Raw genomic sequence first — 21,460 nt, forward strand, 5'->3', positions numbered from 1 at the left:
GCAATGTCAGGTTTGCTGCTAGGGCCATTGCTTCAAAACAGAAATAAGCTCACAGTCTCAAAAACGAAGATAATCCTATCAATTGCCTGGAAGCAAGCCCCATTGAACCCAATGGGCCCTTCTTCTGAGCAGACATGTATAGGATCACGCCCCTGAGTGCTTAATCACATATATAATTTTGTTCCATCTAACTCAGTGGTATTGACTTTGGCTCAGTTGTGATCAAAATAATATATATTTTTAAGTGCCAGAGGATCACTGTTGGTAAGGAAGAGTCTTCTTCACGTTCACTATTTATTTACAAGTGGGACTTGCAACAGGCCCTAAGAATAATGCTCCAGTTCAGGGCTGCAGCCAGCCTGGAAGACCAAAGCTGAATGAAAGCATATGTAATTCCTGACAGTGGGGCCAAAGCAGGTTGAGAGATACTTTTGGATCTCTTAACATGATCCATCAATAAAGTTACTTCAAGAAAGATGTTCTGTTCTCTTAATTTTATTATCAATGCTTGTTTACACAGGCAACATTTAAAAAAAGCCGATTCCACCAAGAGCTGTTGGCACTGATGTTCTTTGAGGGCAAATGGAAAAACAAAAGGTCTAACCTGGAAATAACAAAGCTGCTTTTTGCTCACAAAACAGGTTCATGACTACCTTAGAAGCAAACTGTGTTCCCTTTATGAAAATGATTGCATCTTTGACAAGTTTGAATGTGCGTGGAATGGATCCGACAGGTAACCCAGCTGTCTTGTTTACCGTACAATACTACTTTGGTAAGATGAGAGGAGCTAGTCAAGAACACCATTATAGCTGATGCCTAAGGGAAAGGCTTCTTTGATGTACTAGAATACGAAGAGGAATTATTTCTTGCTCTAAGAGATATTTGGAATGTCTGAAATACATTGCTGCTCCCTTAAATGGAGGGTGGCAGGAAGCAATAACACTCCACATATTATCTATTCATATAGTTATTGATTTTATATCCCCCACCCTGCCTCCCAAAGCAGCTTAGGGCAACAAACATGGATAAAACAATGAAAACCACCTTCAAATGATCTTAAAAATAATCCCAACACTGATTTCAATGGCTCCTGTGCATAGGCTTTCCCCACTGGGCTGTGCACTTGGTTCGTAACATTTCCCCCATTTTCCTTCCCCTGCAGTGTCATTATGACAGGAGCATATAACAATTTCTTCCGAATGTTCGACCGGAACACTAAGCGCGATGTTACTTTAGAGGCCTCCCGAGAGAGTAGCAAACCGCGAGCAATTCTCAAACCTCGGCGGGTGTGTGTTGGAGGCAAGAGAAGGAAAGATGACATCAGTGTTGACAGTTTGGACTTTACCAAGAAGATCCTGCACACGGCATGGCACCCAACAGAGAACATCATTGCTATCGCAGCTACAAACAATCTGTACATATTTCAGGACAAAATGAACTCTGAAATGCACTAGGATTCCTCTTTGTAAACAGCCGTCCAAGAGGTGACAGGTGTGGTCGCTGTTTGAGATGTGATGCTAATCCTTTTACTTGGAAGTAAACATCGCTGAATTCAGTGGGTCTTACTCCCCATTAAGTGTCTGCAGGTGTGATGGAGATGGATTTGCCCTTTTAACTACCCCCTACCACCCATGCCCTTGAGACAACCACTCAAATGTTTTAATTTATTGCAATTGCTGCAGAGATGTTTCAAAATAAATTCTGTTAAGAAGGACCCTGTGCCCCACTCATCACTAATTATTCTATATTGTTTCTAAAAGACTGACCACAAGAATTAGACACCTACATAGTTCAAGGTCCTCCATGATTTTTTTTAAGGGTATCCCCCTTGTGGGGGAGGGGTTTAATCCCAGTTCTTACTTTTTTACGTTAGCCCACTAACACAGTTGTGGTTCCAAGAGCAAGGAGTTACTGAAGCACAGAAATGGCCCCAAAGATGCCTTAAGCCAGAATCTGGGGCATAAGGAAACCTTGCAAGAAGCCTCTGCTTGGGCCAGAGCAGCTAACAGCACATACGCAAGCAGAAACAGATGCGATGGAGATCAAAGGTAGACCAGAAGGCTTTTAGACTAAGGACCGCATGGTTGGCACTGTCATAAGGTACCAGCTAAGGGGGTGGGACCATTAAGGACACACACAAAGCAGAAGACCATCTGCAGCCTCTCAAGGAAAACTGCTGCATGACTTTCAATCCGTAGCTCGCCCCCCACTATCCAATACCAGCGTAGGTTTATGGAGGGACTGGCAATTATTCTTTAAGGAGATCTATTTTCCGCTCAATTTGAGTAAGGTGGGTAGAATATAATGGTTAACAGCTATCTAATGACTTTTCAAAGTATCTGCCATTGTTCCATCTGTAAGCAGGTTTCACTCTGAAAGTTCGTAAAGTAAAAAGGGCAAGGAGGACAGGCGCTAGCTCACCTCAGGATACGCAAAACGAATAAATGACTGTCACAACGCAGCCATTTAAAGCACTCTTCCGACAGAACTCGGCTCTTCCTACCAGAACTCACTCAATTTGCAGTGCAAGCCCCTTGGACACGAAATGTGGAGATTTAAAAACACGCAGCATGCTCAATGAAACCTGCAAGAGTTAGTTGTCTCATGTCAACCATCTCCAAGTTATTTTTTTTGGCCTGACTGAAATGGAGGAAAGCACAATCACCTAACTGGCCAGGCTGCCTTTCTCAAGATCCCTCTGCTGTTACATTAATTTTGCACTATTCTGCATAGACCTTTCGATAAATGGGGAGGAGGGCGTCATAAAGAAACTTGCATGCCTTTGCACTTTGATTTGGAGGGGGGGCGGGGAAAGAGAAGGGGAGAAAGTGAATCCAAACGGATTCTGTGACACAATGATTTTAATCAGAAGCTTTGCTAGCACTACATGAAATGAAGGACACCTGCCATTTTCCTGATGCTGGACATTGTGTGTACAGAAGCATCAATTCCAATAATCCACATACAGTATGAAATGTATACAGTAATTTTACCTGGGAATGAATGTTTGTTTATAAAGCTACTTCATACTCTACGAGACACGGGCAGTATTTACGTACACTGTATTCTAATTGAAATTTGAACAATCCAGTCTTCTTGTAAAAACTTTTAGGAATATGAATACTGTATAGAATTCTTGTTAAAGCCAAATAACCAATTTTTTTTTTTAAAAAAAAACCTTTTGGCTTTATTCATTAATCAGAGTAATTTAAAAAATGCTAACCGCACACTGGAATTTTATGTCTAAAAATTGTATTTTGGGGGTGGGGGCACTGTCTGGCAGTAACCAAGGATGCAATTGTTTCCCCCAGTTTCAATTCTATTATCTTATTCATCAACTACCGAACTGGTTTATGCAGGGATTATATAAAATCTTTCTAACTACATAAAATGTGTTTTCAGGCCACATTAATACAAAGTTTTCTGTTAGAAAGGAGGGACTAAACTCAAGACATTAAGTGATCTATCTGGGTCTCCGATATCACCATTATAATCTAATTTTGTGAATGTAAGAAATGAATGTCACTCATTCCAAATCCATGAAGAACAACTTTTTGCTTTGGTTTTGAACTTAAGAAGGTAAATAATGATACAGTTGGTAAATCAAGTTAGTTGGAAAGCTTCATGGCTGTATTCTTGTGTTGCACAAATTAGCTGACTGTTGTTGGAACATATATATAAATATGTTGATACTGGCTTTTTCAATAAACACTTTCTTTAAAAAGCTGAGCTGTGCTTAATTCTACTCCAGCAGTTGCTCCTTTAAATCAAATAACTGCACCTTTGATTCAATTACTGTTCTCAAAGCACCTGAAATGTACATTTAACAACAACAAGATCAACCCTATTCTATTCAGAAGTATGTGAGCAACAGAGAAGTTGCACTCACATACTGAATATCTGTACACGCAAGACACTTCCAAATTTAGTAGATTATGCTCTCCACCAGCTTCCTCTCATTTGTCCCCACCAGCTGAACGAAACCTCCCTCCCCAATCCTTCACTTGGAAAGTGGCAGCAGAAATGGTTTTGAGTAAAGGATGGGTGCCGTATTTCTTGAAGGACAATTTAAAATGCTGGGTGCGGCCACACTGCTATCCAAATCTGTGGAGTTGCCCTCTAATTGTGGATTTCTTTTTGGCATATTCACGAAGTTCGCACAGAGCAGGAGGGAAGCACCCATTAGTTCATACTTGAAGGCAATAAGGAGGGAGGGGTGCAGACCTATATAGTAGTCCATTATTGAACATAGTCTGGGATACTGTGCATATTAAGCAATAAGTGGTGTAAAATCTAGAATGGTAGGTGTGTGAGACAAAAGCGCACTCAAATAAGACTACAGGTCTTTATAATGCAGATTTTGAATCCTTGTTTAATTTTGTGTTTGTATTCATATATACAGACCATAAGCCAGATGTCCATTTCCACCTCCAGTGCAGATTCCGACACATGAGCCATTCAGACTTTCCACTATGATCACTCAAGTACTTTAACAAAACCTTTCCTTTCCTTTTCTGTTCTGTTCAAATAATACTTTCAGCAAAACTGATGAGTGATTCTCCAACACCGAATACATAATTTCTATCGCATAGCGCAGTTAATAATTTTGTATGAATCAATGCATAAGTGGCACTAGACAGTTGTCACCCATGAAGTCAGCTTTAAGTACAGAAGAGTGGAAGAGTGAATTATCTAAATAAAGTGCTTTTAATATCTCTGACTGATGTTAAAAATCAGCTCTTGTAGGAAACACTGTTCATGCTTTTAATAGGCAAATAATGTTTTTCACATATAGACATGTCCAGCACAGAAATTACTAAGATGGCATTGTGCATTGTACTCAAAACTAATTTCATTCCTTTGAAACATTTTTATAACTGTTTTTAAGCCAAATCTTTGGTTGCGCAGATATGACAATTATAATTCAGCATGCAACTGACAAAAATGGGGAGAAGAAAAAATCAAAGGCAAATCTGAGAGCTTTCTGGACGGTGCTTCGCCAGTCATGCTCTAGTTTCACATGCCTTCCTGCAGGAGAAAGCTTAGACATGCAATTTAAGCAAGAAATGGCTTTCAGCTCAAACACAGGCCATTTGCTGCCAAGACGGCCTTCCAGGATGGTACTAAACTCAATGACACTTCCTTGCCTCAAGTTCAGCAACACTTTCTTAAACTCGTTGCTTGCCTTCAGCACAATATCTTTGGTTACATCGTCCTCTTCCATAACCTTGCTTCCATTGAAAGGCATGCCTACCGTTATTTCAAATTTATAGCGGTCAAACCTTTTCATGTGGCAGTCGTGTTTCGTCAGATACTTTAGACGACAGAGTTCCTCCTCTTCCAGGGTTACATTTTGGGGGTCACAGGCTGGATATGTTTCACCGTACAAGCACCTCAACCAGTCACCAATAAAAAAAGGAAGCATGTTTACTGCCGATTCTGCACTATTGTCGATGTCAGTAACTCGCACGTACTTGAACCTTCCCGTCCAAGTCACTCTGTGGCCCTCCAGGTGACTACACAAGATTTGGGTGCGCGCCATGTTGGTTTCCTTCCAAGCCCGGGGACCACACAAAAACCCATACTGATTCCACGTCAAGGTGGAGTTGTACACCTTCATCCCCTCTGAGCGGTACACATAAAACCAACAGAACAACACTATGGCAGTAATCCACACCAAAATAAGCTTAACTATAGAACTCTTTGTTAGGGATTTCACAATATCAACCACAGAGATGCTGGCCTTTGTCCACCTTCGGAAAAGCAATGGAATAGCACATAACAGAAGAGTTACCACAATCTTCACGAGCCCAAATGTTATGAACCATTTTATGAAGTGGACGAGGCACATCAGTGCAATGCCTACCATGAGAACGGGAAGAGCAAAGAGGAAAAGGAAGTAACCAACGGAGGCACGAATTAGCCCAATGCCAGAGGACTCTTGCAGGATAACCACTGAGAGTTCACACCACATGAAACACACTAAATAAGGAACCAGGTAGCAATAGGTGCCTTTAAAATTCCTCATCTGTGCCATTCTGAAGAAGAGGTAAAACAAATACAAAAACAAAAGGCAAGGAAGGCTCACATTCAGGACAAAGAAGTGGCCAACAGGAATGCTGTAAAAGGTTTTCCCCAATAGCTTCAAGTGGCCCAAATGAACAGGTACAACCGGCAATAAGGAGAGGGAACCCGCTGTGACCTCCGTGAGTAACGCTCTTCGTGTGTAGGGCTCAGCACTTGTGCCCAAACTCATGTAACTTGTCACCATGAAGAAAACAGAGATAGTGGCCAACTCTGAGCAGGGTATCCAGTCCTTACTAGCTACAGGGAAGGAGAAAATGACAAAGAACACCGAGAGGAGGAAGTACAGGTAGGGCTCTAAGTGGTTCCAGCCAAAATTCACTTCTGCTTCCTCGACATCCAGGTTGGGTTCAAAGCGAAGGAGCAAGTCAGTGAGGGTGCGGAAGTTTTCCCAAGCTTTGCTATCTTGGAAGACTTTCAGGGTGCAAATCACCATGGAAATGAAGGACAGATAGAAGATAACTAGTGGGATAAAAAATGCAAAGAAGTCAATGGTCAGGTTACTGATGATGAAGAAGAATATGAGAGCATTGATGTGGTGTGTTGGGATAATAGTGGACAGCCAATGCATTCCTGCTTTAGATGCAATATCTATAAGGTGCTCTTTGATTTCCATAATGGCATGAAGTGGAAACTTTATCACCTGGAAAGAAAGAAAGAAAATGCAGTTTACACAACAACTGTAGCATCACGTATCACCCCACGTCCCCTGGACAGAATGGACAATCAAGCCAAACCTGATTGGCTGCTTCAGAAGTTCCTTCTTCTTCTTTTTAATGAACAAGCTGATTGTGATAGCCATTGTGTTGGGCTCTCAACTAGTGCCCACAGACATCACAAAACCTGTCACCATTTCATCCCATTGAAATGGTGAACTCGGGTGATCCAAGGACATATGAGATGGAAGGGAAATGAGGCCTTTTGAAAATATATATTTTTGCAGGGACAACCTGGGTTCTACACACTGGGGAAGAGGGGCTCCCCACATATACAGAGGCTTGCAAATTAAAAGAATTTTAAAAACCCAACCCCCAAATGCCTGACAAGGACCAGGAGGTAGAGAGTCTATATAGGGGAAAAGAAAGTGTGTAAAGAAACCAGAGGTCAGGCAGATTATATGAGTTTAACAATCAAGTCTATAGCCGAAAACAGATGAGACACAGAATGAAGAGTGTGGAAATGGACCTGCTAAAGCCTCTTACAGTAAGTATCCTGCAATGAGAGTTGTGAATGGGGAAGGATACACACACACAGCAACTGAAAGGAAAGGAAAGGAAAAAATGAGGCTACGTTCACTTCTCACACTTCAGAACCTCGGCCCTCCTCACTTATTCTGAAACAAAACTGCACCTTGAGTCGAAGAGGAAGGTCTTCTGGACTCTTTCCTGCCAGCTCATCGTCATCGTCATCCTGCACCAGAAGGTTGGTTGGGATGATGCCTTTTGCGTACTTTTTGGTAATTTCCACAAAGTCATCCAAGGCAATATAATTCTTAGCTGAAAGTTGTAAACACGAAATGCATTACTAAAACATTTTTTTATTCTTCTTGAGAGAAAATGGTTAATGATGGATTATTAAGCAGTGACAACACATATAAACTAACAAGACTAGATTTAAAGTTGGTTCCGATACCAACATTTTCAACGTGGCAAAACTCTCTTCCTTTTGACTCTCCCATTTAAGTCATGAGTTCAAGATTATAATGTTGGAGCCAATCCTTAACTATGCAACTTTAAGCCTATTCAACTGTATGACTGCCACAGGGACCTGTGGAGGAAATAAAATTCTAGAAAATATTCAGAATTATCATGGTGATTGAAGAATGAAGAGCAAAAAGAAACTCTCCTAAGCCAGCCAGTCACATACACCAGTAAACGCAAATCCTGAACTATGGGCCTGAACTGCTGATCTCATCAACCAAAGATGGGGAAGCTGTGGTCCTCCAGATCTTGGACTCCAGCTTCCATCAGTCCCAGTCATGGCCAGACTAAATGAAGATGAGCCCATGGCTCCCAAGTTCCAAACAGATAATTAAAATACTGCTATGCCTTTATTTTAAAAAGTGGATTTCAGGAACTTTGAATGAACTAGCCCTTTAAACATCCCGTGGAATAAACAGGATGACCGTGGCATCTTAGGTTTTTTTTTTTAGTTCTTGTCTGTTTTTTTCTTGTTGTTTACATCTAGGATCCTAGTGATAATCCACGGAAGTTTCAGACTAGTAATTATGTCTTTCTTGTCAGGCAAATTGGGAGAATCTACAAAACTAAGTTTAGGAATACTGACTTTATGAAAAAAAAGAAAAAGAATTGTAACTCCAAACTTAACAGTTATGGTGGAAAATATTGACACTTGGAATAAAAAAGGCTAAGAGAAAAGGTTCATCTCCCCCTTTAAGGTGGAGTGTGTGTGTGTGATGGGGGGAAGGTGGCCCTTTCCCAGGGGCTTAAAGATCCTATTGGTGGGCCCCAATGATTATCCAATTGCCAAACCCATAAACGGCTGGACAAGGACAATTTGCACTGCTCAATGAGCGTGACATTCCCTGCTTTAGCAGCATACAACCCCCTGAGGGGGTAAGTGGCAGTCCAATTCAGATACTCAAAAGAAGCTATTTGCCCATCCTCTGCCTCAATGCATGGGCACAAGGCTCCTCTCCCTTCTGCCCTTCCTTCAAGAAGCAAAGTATCTGAGGTTTCCCCCATAAGAACCCTGAAAGGTAAGGTTATGATGAGAGTGTGAATGGTCAAAGGTCACTCAGTGACCGTGCACCAATTCCCCCAACGAAGTCAGTCACACACACACACACGGTGAACATTGCTGGCTCTTTATGGGAAGTGTGCTTGCCCACTTTGGAAAAGACTCAAATGTGAAGGAAAACAATTTGGAGCAGTGCAGCAGGATACCGGAGGGAAACCGTTAGAAAAACGCATCCTGAGCCCAACTGAAAACATTCTGAGGACATGATCGCCAACACCTTTCTCGCAAGATAACTGATAAAAGAATTAGCCGGAACTGTGTAAAACATCCAAGTTTAACAGAAGAAGTGCTTCCTTACATTCGCTGCTCACCAGCCGTTCCAGCATCCTTCTTTGCTTCTGCACAGCTTTCGGAACTGGACCACCAGGCTGCTCCTCACCACCTGTTTGTTCAAGGTATTTAATGCAGCATCAGTGGGGAAATTCAAAGAAAGGGAAATCCACCCAAATGATAGACACACTGCATCAGTCAATTGTGCAGCATAGCAATCTGCTCTTTCAAAATAGCTGTGGCCCCCATGTTTTTTTTAAAAAAACAATGTAAAGGCTGATTCAACAGGGATTCAATCAACAGCTTTCAATGGATTAGAACGTAAAGTTGCTTAATTAGCCAAAATGCCTCTCATTTAAATGGAAACCTATTTGCCATAGGAAGGTGCATTTTTGAGAAATCAAAGAGAGCGAAGACAGTGTGAAAAACTAAACACTGTCACTTAAACTTTGAGGGCCACTTTCTATTTCTGAGTAACCCATCAGAAATAAAATACTGTGCCTAAACATGCTACCTGCAGCTTTATAAGAGTATGGGTTAAAAATAAAAGGTGTTTTTTAAATAATAATAATGATGATGATGATGATGATGATAATAATAATAATAATAATAATAATATCCCAATTAATGAAAATGATTATGTAATTTACCTAACAGATCAATCAACTCATTCTTATGATTCCTGAGCATCTCCAGTTCTTGGGAAATAGGACTGGTAAGGACCTGTCTCTTCTTGAGAACGTGGAGGAGTCCGCCAGACGGGGGCGAAAATACTAGGCTAGATGGATCATGGTCTGACTCAGTTTAAAGACTGCTTCTTATGGTCATAATAGATAAGGTACTATTGTTTTCAGACACTTTACATTCTCATAAAGCACAGGGGAGTTCATGTGCTCTTTCACTTGCATGTTTTAATGAAATAATACCCATGACTATTACTGCAACCTATTTTTTCCTTAAGCAATTTTCCCTACAGCAAAGGTTTAATTACACCACTCTAATTTTGGAAGAATTATTCATGTTCAGTACATCTTTTATATTATACTGGATACACACCTTCACTGTCAACTTGGCCAACATTTTCTAATAGTTCTGAAACAGCCAACTGCTTTTTCTTCTTTGGGTTTAGTTTCCAGTACATGACTAATGCAGCCTTTCTCACGGCTCTTTCTAAATCAGTCTCTGATGATAATTTCTTCACTTCTTGTTCATTCTCTGAAGTGATGCCTCAAGTAAAGAAAAAAAAATGAATTGGGTACCATTATCCCACCTTCTAGGCTGAGGGAAGAGTTGACACCTGTTAATAATTTGTCACTTCAAAAGTTATCAAAAGTGCTTGTAAAAACTAACTCACATTTCAAACCAGAGTTAGGTTACTCGTATAGACTCTAAAAATTCACATCTTAAATAGCTAAAGTAAGTAGGAAACTCCACATACCCTTTGGAACAAAAACTCTTCTTAATAAATTACATACCCAAAAGAGTTTTGTTGATGAGTAGAGAAGTGAATTTTGCCTGATCATGACATGGGGCTGATCATGAGAGCTAAACAAATGGAGTTGCAAGAATCACATGCACTTTCTGGTTCTCATTGTAGCCAAGACCAGCAACCTTTTTCCAACCTAATGCCATTAAAAAAAACCTAATTATTTTCTTTCTGTTGGTAAATACTAAGTATTCCTCTGCATACTGCTCATCTGGCCTTTAAAGGTGTATACAAAACTGCAGATTATTGGAAAACAAGAATCTCATCTTCCCCTTGTTAGTGGCTGCGCACAAAGAAGAAAAATGTAGCTAAGCAAGCCACCAGCCACACACATTTTCCCCTGGACTAGAGGAAGGCCAAAAACTGGAAACTCATTCCATGAGGGTGCTGATGGAGGGTGGTTCGTCTATTCAGGAATAGCTTGGGGATGCTCATGGATCTGTAACTGTTGCTAAAGGATCAAGTGGCTTCAATGTTATGGATTGCCTTTTGTTAAAAAGGTAAAGGGGCCCCTGACCATTAGGACCAGTCGTGTCCGACTCTGGGGTTGCAGCGCTCATCTCACTTTACTGGCCGAGGGAGCTGGCATAAAGCTTCCGGGTCATGTGACCAGCATGACAAAGCCACTTCTGGCGAACCAGAGCAGCACACCGAAACGTCGTTTACCTTCCCGCCAGAGTAGTACCTATTTATCTACTTGCACTTTAACGTGCTTTCGAACTGCTAGGTGGGCAGGAGCTGGGACCGAGAAACGGGAGCTCAGCCCATCGCAGGGATTTGAACCGCCGGCCTTCTGATCGGCAAGCCCTAGGCTCTGTGGTTTAGACCACAGCGCCACCCACGTCCCTGCCTTTTGTTAGCGAAGGCTAATATACTAACTGTGGGCTTTCCTGAAGAGACTGCATAACCTCAGTTACTCAAACTCTTGTCTAGTAATTTGCAGGCTCAGATGGCTGCAATACATTCTTGCAGTGTTCTGTCTTTGATGAAAACGCACATGCTCCAAGTTCAAAACGAAGCTGCTAGACTGCTAAACAGGGACTAGGGACTCAGCAATACAGCTGCAAATAAAACGTTTTAAGTACGTTGTAAAGTGCAATATACAAATGTGACATTAGATGGCGATGGTGAGCTATGGCAAATTCAATATCTTTTTCAAAACTTTTTTTTAAAAGCATTTTCACAGCATTTTTAAAATATGTGTGTAGATTCCACCTAGCAACGATAGCACACAGGATAATAAATAAAATAAAATAAGATTTTTCTAACATGCTTATCCTTGAGGTAGCTCAACAGAAGTCTCTTGAAATTCACAATGGAGATGTTAGTTGTCAAGGACCAGGAGGGATGTATACCTCTTCTTTCCGCTAAACATCTCCTCAGCAGTTTAACAGCTTCCCTTCGTCCCTGCTTGGCAGCAAGGATCAACCACTCCACACCACTGCAACTGTTCAGCTCCTCATCCTGGTCTTCTGCTAGCTTCAAGTAATGCTTCCCCACCTATACAAACATAGAAAAAAGATTTTTTTTGTTTTGTTTTAAATTAAATAGGGTTTCTTCCTCCTCTACAATTCTATGATCCTACAATTCTCTTCTGCATCCAAATCAGGGTTCTCCTTATGAACAGCCATATTCCATAGCATGCTTCAAATTGAAAGAAAAGTACCAGCGAACCAAGGATACCTTTCAAAATGAATCTGGCTGACATCTATTCCTGTGTTTGATTTAACACAGCTGGCTAAGAGTGAGCAAATATGTTGCTCTAAGTCAAAGACAGAATGAAGTCCTGGTCAGCCCTCACCTGGGCAGTGGGGGGGGGGGAAGACTGGTGTTACCCCACGGCTGGAATGGATGCTTTCCCTCCTGTGTTTCACATCTTTCCAAACTGCAAGCTTCTGTAGTAAAAATGGAATCTCAGAAAATTCAGTGCAACGCCATTTATAATCCTATGAAGTTACAACTACAGCGTAAGAGTTTAAACTATAATTAGAAAAAAAGGCAACCAGCACTATTTAAAGAGAGCTATACAGGAAGGTGACAACCATGAAAAAGTACCTCTGTCTGTGCTTTAGGTTCCCCAGCTTTTGCTCTTTCCAGAAGTTCTTCAAAGAGCTCCTCTGGTTCCTCCATCACAGTCTCTACAGAAGGCAGGCAAAAAAAAAAACAACTTGCGTTTACTAAAGGAGCATTGAGGCTGGCCCCATCTACAACCACTGGGCCACCTGCACAGCTTGAGCAGATCATGTACTTACTGACGCTTGAAATTCAGTGTTTCAGGAATGCAAGTCAAATCTCCAGCTGCAAGAACGAGTCTTTACAAACAATGATGCTGTGCCTGACATTAGTAATAAATTAGTTACCCCAAACCGGAACTTGGTTACAGGCATACCATATATTTAAAATACTCTTGTGCCACTTTTAAGATTTATGCAGAATCCTGGGAGCTGTAGTTTGTCAACGGTGCTGTGAATTTTAGCTCTGTGCGGACAGCACCATTAAGAATCTCCCCAGGATTCTATGGGAGAAGCCAAGACTGTTAAAGTGGTCTACGTGCTTTAAACGGATGGTGTGGAACTGTGGATATAGTACTAGCTCTGCTACACTGGAACAGCAGCGAGTCACCATTTCTACTTCCTCTCTAGGCCAGAAAGCGCCATGGTTTGTTTTCGTAAGAACAGTGCAACAGGCTGAAAAACTGTGTCTCAGGACCACCATAGCTGCTTGTATATTTCCATTTTCTCTCTTCCTCCATCTCCTCTGGAAGCCAATTCATCTTTGTTTGGATGACAAGTTTACGTTCAGCATGAAACTGGGCCTTTCAAAAAGCTCTGACTCATGCAAATGCACGGCCAGTCTTCAAAACAAGCACATACTTTACAAAGGTCACCTTCTTAGTTCTTGGAAGGAAAGAAACGGCCAGCAGTATTTCTTCTTAACTCTTTGGAAGCAATACACCTTCCTGCAATTTAGTGGACGATGAAGTTCTTCTAAATTCAATCTGAAGCAGGTCCATCAGACGTCCTCATCCTTTTCTCACCTGGTTCTATGGCTAGTCCCCTTATTAGCAGCAGCTCTGAGAATTTCAGGAAAACTAAGCAGTACTATCATATATGCAGAAGTTATTTTCAAACAGATTATCTAAACAGGCCCATATAATTACCAAGCAAATCAGTCTGCTTTTGAAAAAAAAATAGTAAGGGATGAAACAGCTGGAAAGGGGGCGTTTCCTCAGCCTCCAGCAGCAGCAGCCAACCAAGTGGAGGGAAACCCCTTTCCAGTGGGCATTACAGCAGAGGAAGTAGGTACAAAACTTTCATTTTTGGAGGCAGACATGCCTTTATCACACTGGCTAGTCTGGCCCTCAAGCCCTTTGCAATTAACATCAAAACTTTCGAAATCACTGGTAGATATTTCATCTAACAAGGACAGACTCTTAGCTTCATCCAGAGTTATACCCCTGGAAGCGAGTTCTGTGGCCGAATAAATATCCTGCTATACATGGAGGGACCAGGCCACATGCTACGTATGAAGAAGTCCCGTTCCATTCTTAAAACTACACTGATCAAACAGCTTTGGTAAATCCTGATTAGAATTATCTGTGCTTAACACTGCAACTCGTACCCAAAGGAATGTCACCAGGGTTAGTATGATGGGCACCTGCTAAAGCCCACAGTAGACACACCACGGATCTGAGATGCTGGGGCACTTGCTTCCTTCTTGCATGGTCAGATGGCTGGCCACCACAGAATAAAGAAGGTGCAAGGTTCCACTGCCACCTCCTTCAGGCCCCCCCTCCCAAAGACCCTTGAAAGATACACCATTTGCAAGAGTAAGTAGACCAAGGACTACCTCAAATTCTTTTGGGGCCTGCCAGTTCTGTGGGAGGAGAGCCATGCTCCATTGCCACTGTTACAGGGGACACTGTGAAATTTCATGGCCCTCCAGGGCATTGCTCCATCTAGAGATACCCTTAGAGCAGGTATGGGCAAACTCAGCCCTCCTGATGTTTTGGGACTACAACTCCCATGACCCCTAGCTAACAGGACCAGTGGTCAGGGATGATGGGAACTGTCCCAAAACATCTGGAGGGCCGAGTTTGCCCATGCCTGCCTTAGAGGGAGCGGAGTAGCCACTTACTCAAACTCAAAAAAAAAACCCCGGAGAGTTGTTGCTCCACTTCTTCCAACAAACTATCTCCCAACAAGAAATAGGAGTCCCCCCTCCCAGGGACACAGGAGGAGGGCACCGTGCTTTTTACCACCACTGGGGTAAAAAAAAAAAGTTTTTTTTTGCTGCTCAGCTCCTTCAGGTCTCTCTCTAATCAGGAAGTAGGAAACTGCCCCAAAAGTGTCATTGTCAGGTTCCATATCCCATTGGGAAGGACACCTGCTTTTGGCAATCCCTCAAACAAACAAATACATAAAGGATCTTTTGCAGAGTAGGAGTCAGCACATGCAATAAATGTGTTCCCCCCCCCAAAAAAAAATGATGAAGAGATTAGCTATTTACTAGACTAAACAAGAAATGCAGTTGATTTTGCTGTAACTTTGAAAATGTGAAAAAAGAAAGCTACTTAACTAAAGATCTTATAAGCAAAGTAGATGTATCTACTGGTCAGCAATACTGAGAGTGAAGAAAGAAATCCACACAGTATTATTAACATCTTATATTCAGTTTTCAGCAGCAATGACAAACATGCCATCCCACTACAGAATGGGATTTTGTTATGTTTATGCCAGGAGGAAAGTAACCATAGGAGTTTTGGCATCCCTAAAATCCCATTCTAAATGTGTTACACGGAAGCAAGAGTCACTGAAAGAATTCTGAGATATTGCTACACAAGCATCTGTGATCACTGGAGAGTTAGTCACACCTCAACTAAAAGCTATCAAGCACACTAAGTGCCATGGGGATGACATTTCTACGCCCACAAGTGACAGTAATAAGAAGCACATTTAAGATATGTAGGTGGAGGAACAAAGGGGGCAAATCACTTGACACTTCACAAGAATGAAATAAAAAAGACAATATGTTACAAAGGATAATTTGAATTTCTTTTTATGTGGCACCAATTATTCAGAGAACAATGAAAGTCATTTACATAGAGTTTGATCCAGATTTGGACTCATCACAATTCCACTCACAGAGAAAGAAGGACGAGGGAAGCCAATTCATCCGTCTTCTTGCAGCCCCAAGAAAATCTGCTCCAAAGGGTTGTAAGGGCCTTTTGGGGCCTTTCATGACCCCATGATGAGATGGCAGGCAGAAAAGGGGAAATGTGCCAAAAATCACTTGATCAACTCCCCCTGCAGGGAATCCCACTGGATCTCGGGGCCTTCCATAAACTGATGGCATTTTGTTTACAGATGGGACACCCTGGATCCAACACACAGAGTATTTTTAAGCATGAGAGGAGATCTTCAGCCCTAATCAATATACAGCCATACCTCGTGTTACGTTAGGTTCAAGTTGCGTCTTTGCGGCTTGCGAATGCGGCAAACCCAGAAGTTTATACTTCCGGGTTTCGTTCTGCGCGCTTCACACATGCGCAGAAGCGCTCTATCATGCCGCGCGCATGCGCAGAAGCGGTGTTCTAGTTATGGACTTTTGGGGGTGTGAACAGCGCCCCAAAATGGATCAAGTCCGTAACTAGAGGTACCACTATATAAGTAAACAACAACAATACAGGAACTAGTCAGTCTTCATTGTGTTGTACAGGTGTACTCTTTCCTTCTTTCACAAATAAACCATCTGGCAGGAGGCAACTCTACATCCAACTAACTTTATTTCCCAAATCTCTGGTTGAAGCCTAGCAAACAGTCTAGTTTACTGGCTGAATCTGACAGGACCCTTCTGTGCCGCTCCAGATGCGTTTTTAGTAATTTTAAGTTATCCACTTTCTAGCAAGACCCAATGCAAGCAAAACTTCCAAACAATCTGAAGACTTTATAAGCACACCAAAAGCCTGCATTGATTGACATTGAAGAGTAGATTAGACCAAGATCCACGCTTTCAACAGTTGCCATCCAGAAAAAAGAGACTAATTAAATATTTACTAAACAATGGCATTTGCTAAATAGTAATTATTTTAGCAATCTCAGAATAGAGTAGCTTTAATGAGACTCCTAGCAACTGTGACGATCAGGTCTACACTTGCCACGTTTTCCCACAGCTATTGGATTAGGAAAACCAGACCAGATTCTGATCCCCAAAGGTAATCTGCAGGACTTGAACCAGCAAACCACAGTAGTCTTGCCACATGCCACCCAGGCTGCTCTGTAGGGCAGGGAGAGACATTTGGGTGACTGGAATCTGAGCATGAATATTTCTGGGGGGGGGGGGACCACTTCCTCTCTTGACACCCTGTATTCAGAGCAACTTTTCTATTCTAAGAAACATGATAAAAAAACCTAAATATTAGATTATGAGAGGATAATTAAGAGAAACAATGATGTTAATGAGGTCCAAGATTTTTGACTGGCCTTTGTAGCCAACCCCGAACCTGTGTCAACCTGTCCCTCCCCATGCTGGTTGGGCCACCATGAGGCTGATGCGCACATGGCAGCCACAGGAAAGAGGCGCAGGGTTTGTCCAGCTGGCTCCTGCTTGGCCAAGGCACTCTGGGTGTTTTGACTGGGCAAGGAAGCCCCCCAACCAGCCTTTCCTCCTTCCAAGCAGGAAAGCTGCCCCTGGAGTATACAAATATACTCCAACCACCTCAGCAGTGCTGTGGCCACACTCCTCCCGGGCTTCCCCCTGTCTTGGGAGTGCCAGGGTGATCTTACTACAACTTGAGAAAGTGCCAAAACCTTATTTCACAGCAAGTACAATCCATTTCAAAGGAATGTAAATGCATGCCTCTGCACGGGTATACTATGCTGACAAAATGCCTCCACCAAATTCACACTTCATGGGTCCTGTTCATCTCAACCATCCCTTTCTGCCTGTTTGGAAAACTGAGGTGGAACTAAGTAGACAAGAACTAAATTTCCAGAAGATGATCAAGGTTTCTGGTTTCCCTCACCTTGGCCTTCAGCATCAGTTGCTGCATTTAGCTGGGATCTTCCAAGCTGAGTGTAATGGATGCCTGAATCAGGATCTTGTTTTGAATCCATTTCTGCTACAGATTAGAAAGAACAGAGATTGGAGAGAGTTTATAGCCACTGTGTGGAGTTTTTAAAATTTTAATCATGAAAATAATAAAACAGTAATGCATATGGAAATGATCCAATGCTTATCTTTTGAGAGAAAAGCAAACTAAATACAAAAAAAAATCCTTCCAGTAGCACCTTAGAGACCAACTAAGTTTGTTCTTGGTATGAGCTTTCGTGTGCACGAAAGCTCATACCAAGAACAAACTTAGTTGGTCTCTAAGGTGCCACTGGAAGGAATTTATTTTATTTTATTTTATTATTTTGACTATGGCAGACCAACACAGCTACCTACCTGTAACTAAATACAAAATGTATTTCATAGAGAAATGCAGCAATCCTATTCCAATTTACCAAGGAAGTATGCATAGGATCATGCTGGAAATTGTTTCCCCCTACTTCTTCAATTCTTCTTCAAACAAGATCCCTGAACTGCCCCCCCCCCTTCAATAAAGATGGGTCATTTTACACCAGATCATCTAAGCGTTCGCTCTCATTCAAGGTACATGTTTTTACTGAGCAAGAGGCTCATAACGTTGACTGCTGCTCGTATCAGGATGTGTAATAAGTTCTAACACACGCAGATTTTGACCCACCCGATATTTATTTACAAGGATCTGCACGCAAGAAGAGGAAATTAGTAGTCACCCTCTCCTCCTTCTGAGGGTTCGCATGCCTGTCAGCTGCTTGACCAAATACAGTACAGGCAGTGACCATTTTGTGCAGGGGATAAAAAAAAGAAAGGGAACCAAACGGAGGAACCCCCAAAATAGCCCCTTAACAGATCAGTGGCATGGAATGTTGAAATAGAAGAAGAAGAAGAAGAAGAAGAAGAAGAAGAAGAAGAAGAAGAAGAAGCAGCCTGTCAACTGGGTGGTGAGGGGAATGAAATGAAGTAGTTGAAATGCAAGCATGGAGAAACATAGCTATATCATTCGGTGTTTAGATATCCATTCAGTAGAAAAAATAATAATCTCGTTGTCTGGAGAGGTAGCTGCCTGGTTGACAATGAGAAGCTATTTCAAAATAACGCCAGGAAGAAATAAATTTCCATAAACATCAGTGGGGAAACTGAGCCTTGCATAAACGTGTCTACTGTCTTAGCCATAGACAAAACAGCAACAAAAGCAGCCAATGAGGACTGAGCATGTTCACCAGGTGTGGAGCAAGAACTCCAAAAAGATGCACTCCAAACTGAAACATTTTGCTGCATTTAGCTAACTGCAAGTCTCAAACCAGCTGATGATTGTACTGTATTGCTTCTATTGGCTTATAGAATCAATGTTATATATTGATTAGACTGATGCTTTAAAAAATACTTGACCAAATCCTTTTGAATGGCTAACCTCTACTGCCAATTAAGATGATCCAAGGAACACAAGAGGGACCTACAGAAAAATGCTGCAGTATCCTATCAGGGGTGCGCTTGCTCAGGATTCCAGCTAGACTACAATAATAGTACTATCCGGGATACATTAAGGAGCTCAATATGAGCAATTCCCTTCTCTGCCCCCTGCCCAACAGAAATGACACATTTTGTTGCCCTTGAAGACCACAAGCATTCTCAGTCGTCACTGGACTTTTCTGGGGTGGGGGTGCCCCTTTGGGATTAAAAAAAAGTTGTATACTTCCACATACCTCAGGATTCACCCAAGCATCCCTCTTGCTTCTCAGTCACCCAGATCCTGCCAGCACTTAGCTACTCATGTTGGCAACTAGAGGGAAGGAGTCTTGTTTACAAGATTCCACAGAGATAACTAAGGGCGAAAACTGGAGTCTGGTTATCCCAGGGGCTTAATAAGTCGTTTGACAGCCAGTTTTTCCTCTAGGATAGCCAGTCTCAAATGCAGAGAGCATATTTTAACACCTGATAAAATAACAAACCAGAAAATATGAAGCCTATGCAAGTTTCAGAATATCTGTCGCACATTAGGTTGTTACAAGCAGAATTGTTTTTGCAAGGTCAGTTCAACGACACTGTTGAAAGTTTTCCATGCTGATACTGAAGATACAAAAGCTGCCTTTGCAGCTGTCCGGTTTAAGCTCTTGAATTTCTGGGAGAACACTGTTGAAAGTTTTCCATGCTGATACTGAAGCTACAAAAGCTGCCTTTGCAGCTGTCCGGTTTAAGCTCTTGAATTTCTGGGAGAACACAGAGCCAGCTCACTGCGCACAGGAGCCGAGCGCAGAAAGGAGACGCAGAGAAAGAGCTCCAGCTAGCAGCTTTCCTTTCTGCTTGTGGCCCAAGTGCAGCTACTGCAAAGAGTTTCCAGAACTATAAACAAGGTCAAATTATCAATACAAGAAGTGGGCGCTGCAAAGGGAAGGTTGAAATGAGGGAAAGTAAGGCTTCTCAGTTTATCCTCACCACCGCCGCTCTTGCATGACAAAATGAACTAACCATCTTGGAGCCAAAGATTTTGGAAAAGGCACATTAATTTTTAAGTTATTGTTCAACATGAAGTCGGAACAATTGTCTGTTCAGACAGCAACCCCGCTAAGAGTTACAGGTTTCCACAAAAGGCGAGGGTATGGTGGAAGAAATGTCAACTTTCTGGTTTGCGCTGGGAGTGGAGAATCCAAGGAGGGAGTGAAAATGGAGAGCGGAGGGCGCCCGAAAAGACACGCTAGGAATTTATTTTAATGTGGCTTCTCATAAATATACCAAGCGTGGCTTGAGAAGGGCCAGGCTCAGCTCTGGCTACCAGCAGTCAGCTCCAAAATATGCTGAGTAACAGACATACATTACGCGGAGAGCCTTTTTTCCTCGACGCTGCTGCCCGCCCCACCAGGTGCCGCGAAAGAGTTACCTCGCCCAGCAGAGCCGCCTCTTCGGAGCAGCCCCGGGTCGCCCGGCCTCCACCCAGCGCGGCGCCCCGACCGACTCGGCGAAACCTCGCCCGCCGCCGCCGCGCCCTCGCTCGTCTGGTCGGCGAGCAGCAGCTCCCGGAGCCAAGAGCAGCGCGCCCAAAGAGCAGCAGCAGCAGCAGCAGAGCCCAGCCCGGCGCCCCGAGAGCACGCGAGGGGGCCGGACGGAGGCGGGGAAGCGGCGAGGCGCCTCCTCGTCGCCTCCTCGTCGCCAAGGGCGCCCCGCCCCGCCGAGGGGAAAGCCGCCGCCTCCCGGCAGCCGGGCCGCGCGCCCTCGCTGCGAAGCAACTCCGGCGGGTGGGGCGGGGGGCTCACTCCCGAGTAAGTCTTTCCGCGAGGGGCGCGCGAGGCGCTCTCCGCTCCTCGCCCGGGAAGGGCCAAGTGGGGACGGGGACGGGGACGAGCGCCTGGGACCGTCAGGGCAGCCGAGTCCTCCGGCCACCCGCCTCACCTGGAGGCGCGGACGGGGCGTCGGCGCGAGTCCCCGCGAAGCTGTCGCCGCGTCCCCGCAGCCCCTCCCCGTCCGGCCCGGGAGGGGCTCCGCTGCCCAGCTGCTTCCTGCCCGCCCCTCGCCGGCCGCGTCTCGGCCTGCGCACCCCGGGGAAGGCCGGGAGGCGCGAGGGCGAGGGCGCCGCGCACGGCAGGCTCTTGCCCCGGGGAGGTTTACCTGCTGCATTAACTTCGAACCCCAACATCTGGGGTCCCCCGCCAAAGCTTTGCAAGCATTTCTAGCGAAAACCTTGCCTTCTGCTGCAGCACCCCCTGAACTGAGTAACTGCTACGTCAAACCAGGGTTCGTAGTTAACACCGCTCAGAATTCAGCATTCTCCCATTTACTCCA

General features: G+C 43.5%; 2 protein-coding genes across 5 annotated transcripts in view; one reads left to right on the forward strand and one right to left on the reverse strand.

Moving 5' to 3' along the window:
• The window catches only part of PPP2R2C (protein phosphatase 2 regulatory subunit Bgamma), a 39,717-nt gene extending 35,993 nt beyond the window's left edge, over positions 1-3,724 (forward strand). For all 3 annotated transcript variants that reach the window (XM_033160277.1, XM_033160276.1, XM_033160278.1), the window contains exons 9-10: positions 642-733; positions 1,163-3,724. In XM_033160277.1, the coding sequence (XP_033016168.1) occupies positions 642-733; positions 1,163-1,454 (384 nt within the window). In that variant the 3' untranslated portion in view covers positions 1,455-3,724. The remainder of the gene's footprint in view (positions 1-641; positions 734-1,162) is intronic.
• Positions 3,725-4,352: 628 nt separating this feature from the next.
• Positions 4,353-20,655, reverse strand: WFS1 (wolframin ER transmembrane glycoprotein). Of its 2 annotated transcripts, none has more exons than XM_033159838.1 (8): positions 20,562-20,655; positions 17,625-17,720; positions 12,656-12,738; positions 11,956-12,100; positions 10,171-10,341; positions 9,143-9,226; positions 7,435-7,580; positions 4,353-6,727 (listed from the first exon to the last, which is right to left on the reverse strand). In XM_033159838.1, the coding sequence occupies exons 2-8, from the start codon at positions 17,713-17,715 to the stop codon at positions 4,925-4,927; spliced, it is 2,523 nt and encodes an 840-aa protein (XP_033015729.1). In that variant the 5' UTR covers positions 17,716-17,720; positions 20,562-20,655; the 3' UTR covers positions 4,353-4,924. The 2 variants fall into 2 exon arrangements, with proteins under 2 accessions (XP_033015729.1, XP_033015731.1); XM_033159840.1 differs by having other exon boundaries at positions 17,625-17,717; positions 20,562-20,629.
• Positions 20,656-21,460: the final 805 nt, after the last annotated feature.

Source organism: Lacerta agilis, chromosome 9 (assembly GCF_009819535.1).
Source record: "Lacerta agilis isolate rLacAgi1 chromosome 9, rLacAgi1.pri, whole genome shotgun sequence".
In the NCBI taxonomy this organism is placed as follows: Eukaryota; Metazoa; Chordata; class Lepidosauria; order Squamata; family Lacertidae; genus Lacerta; species Lacerta agilis.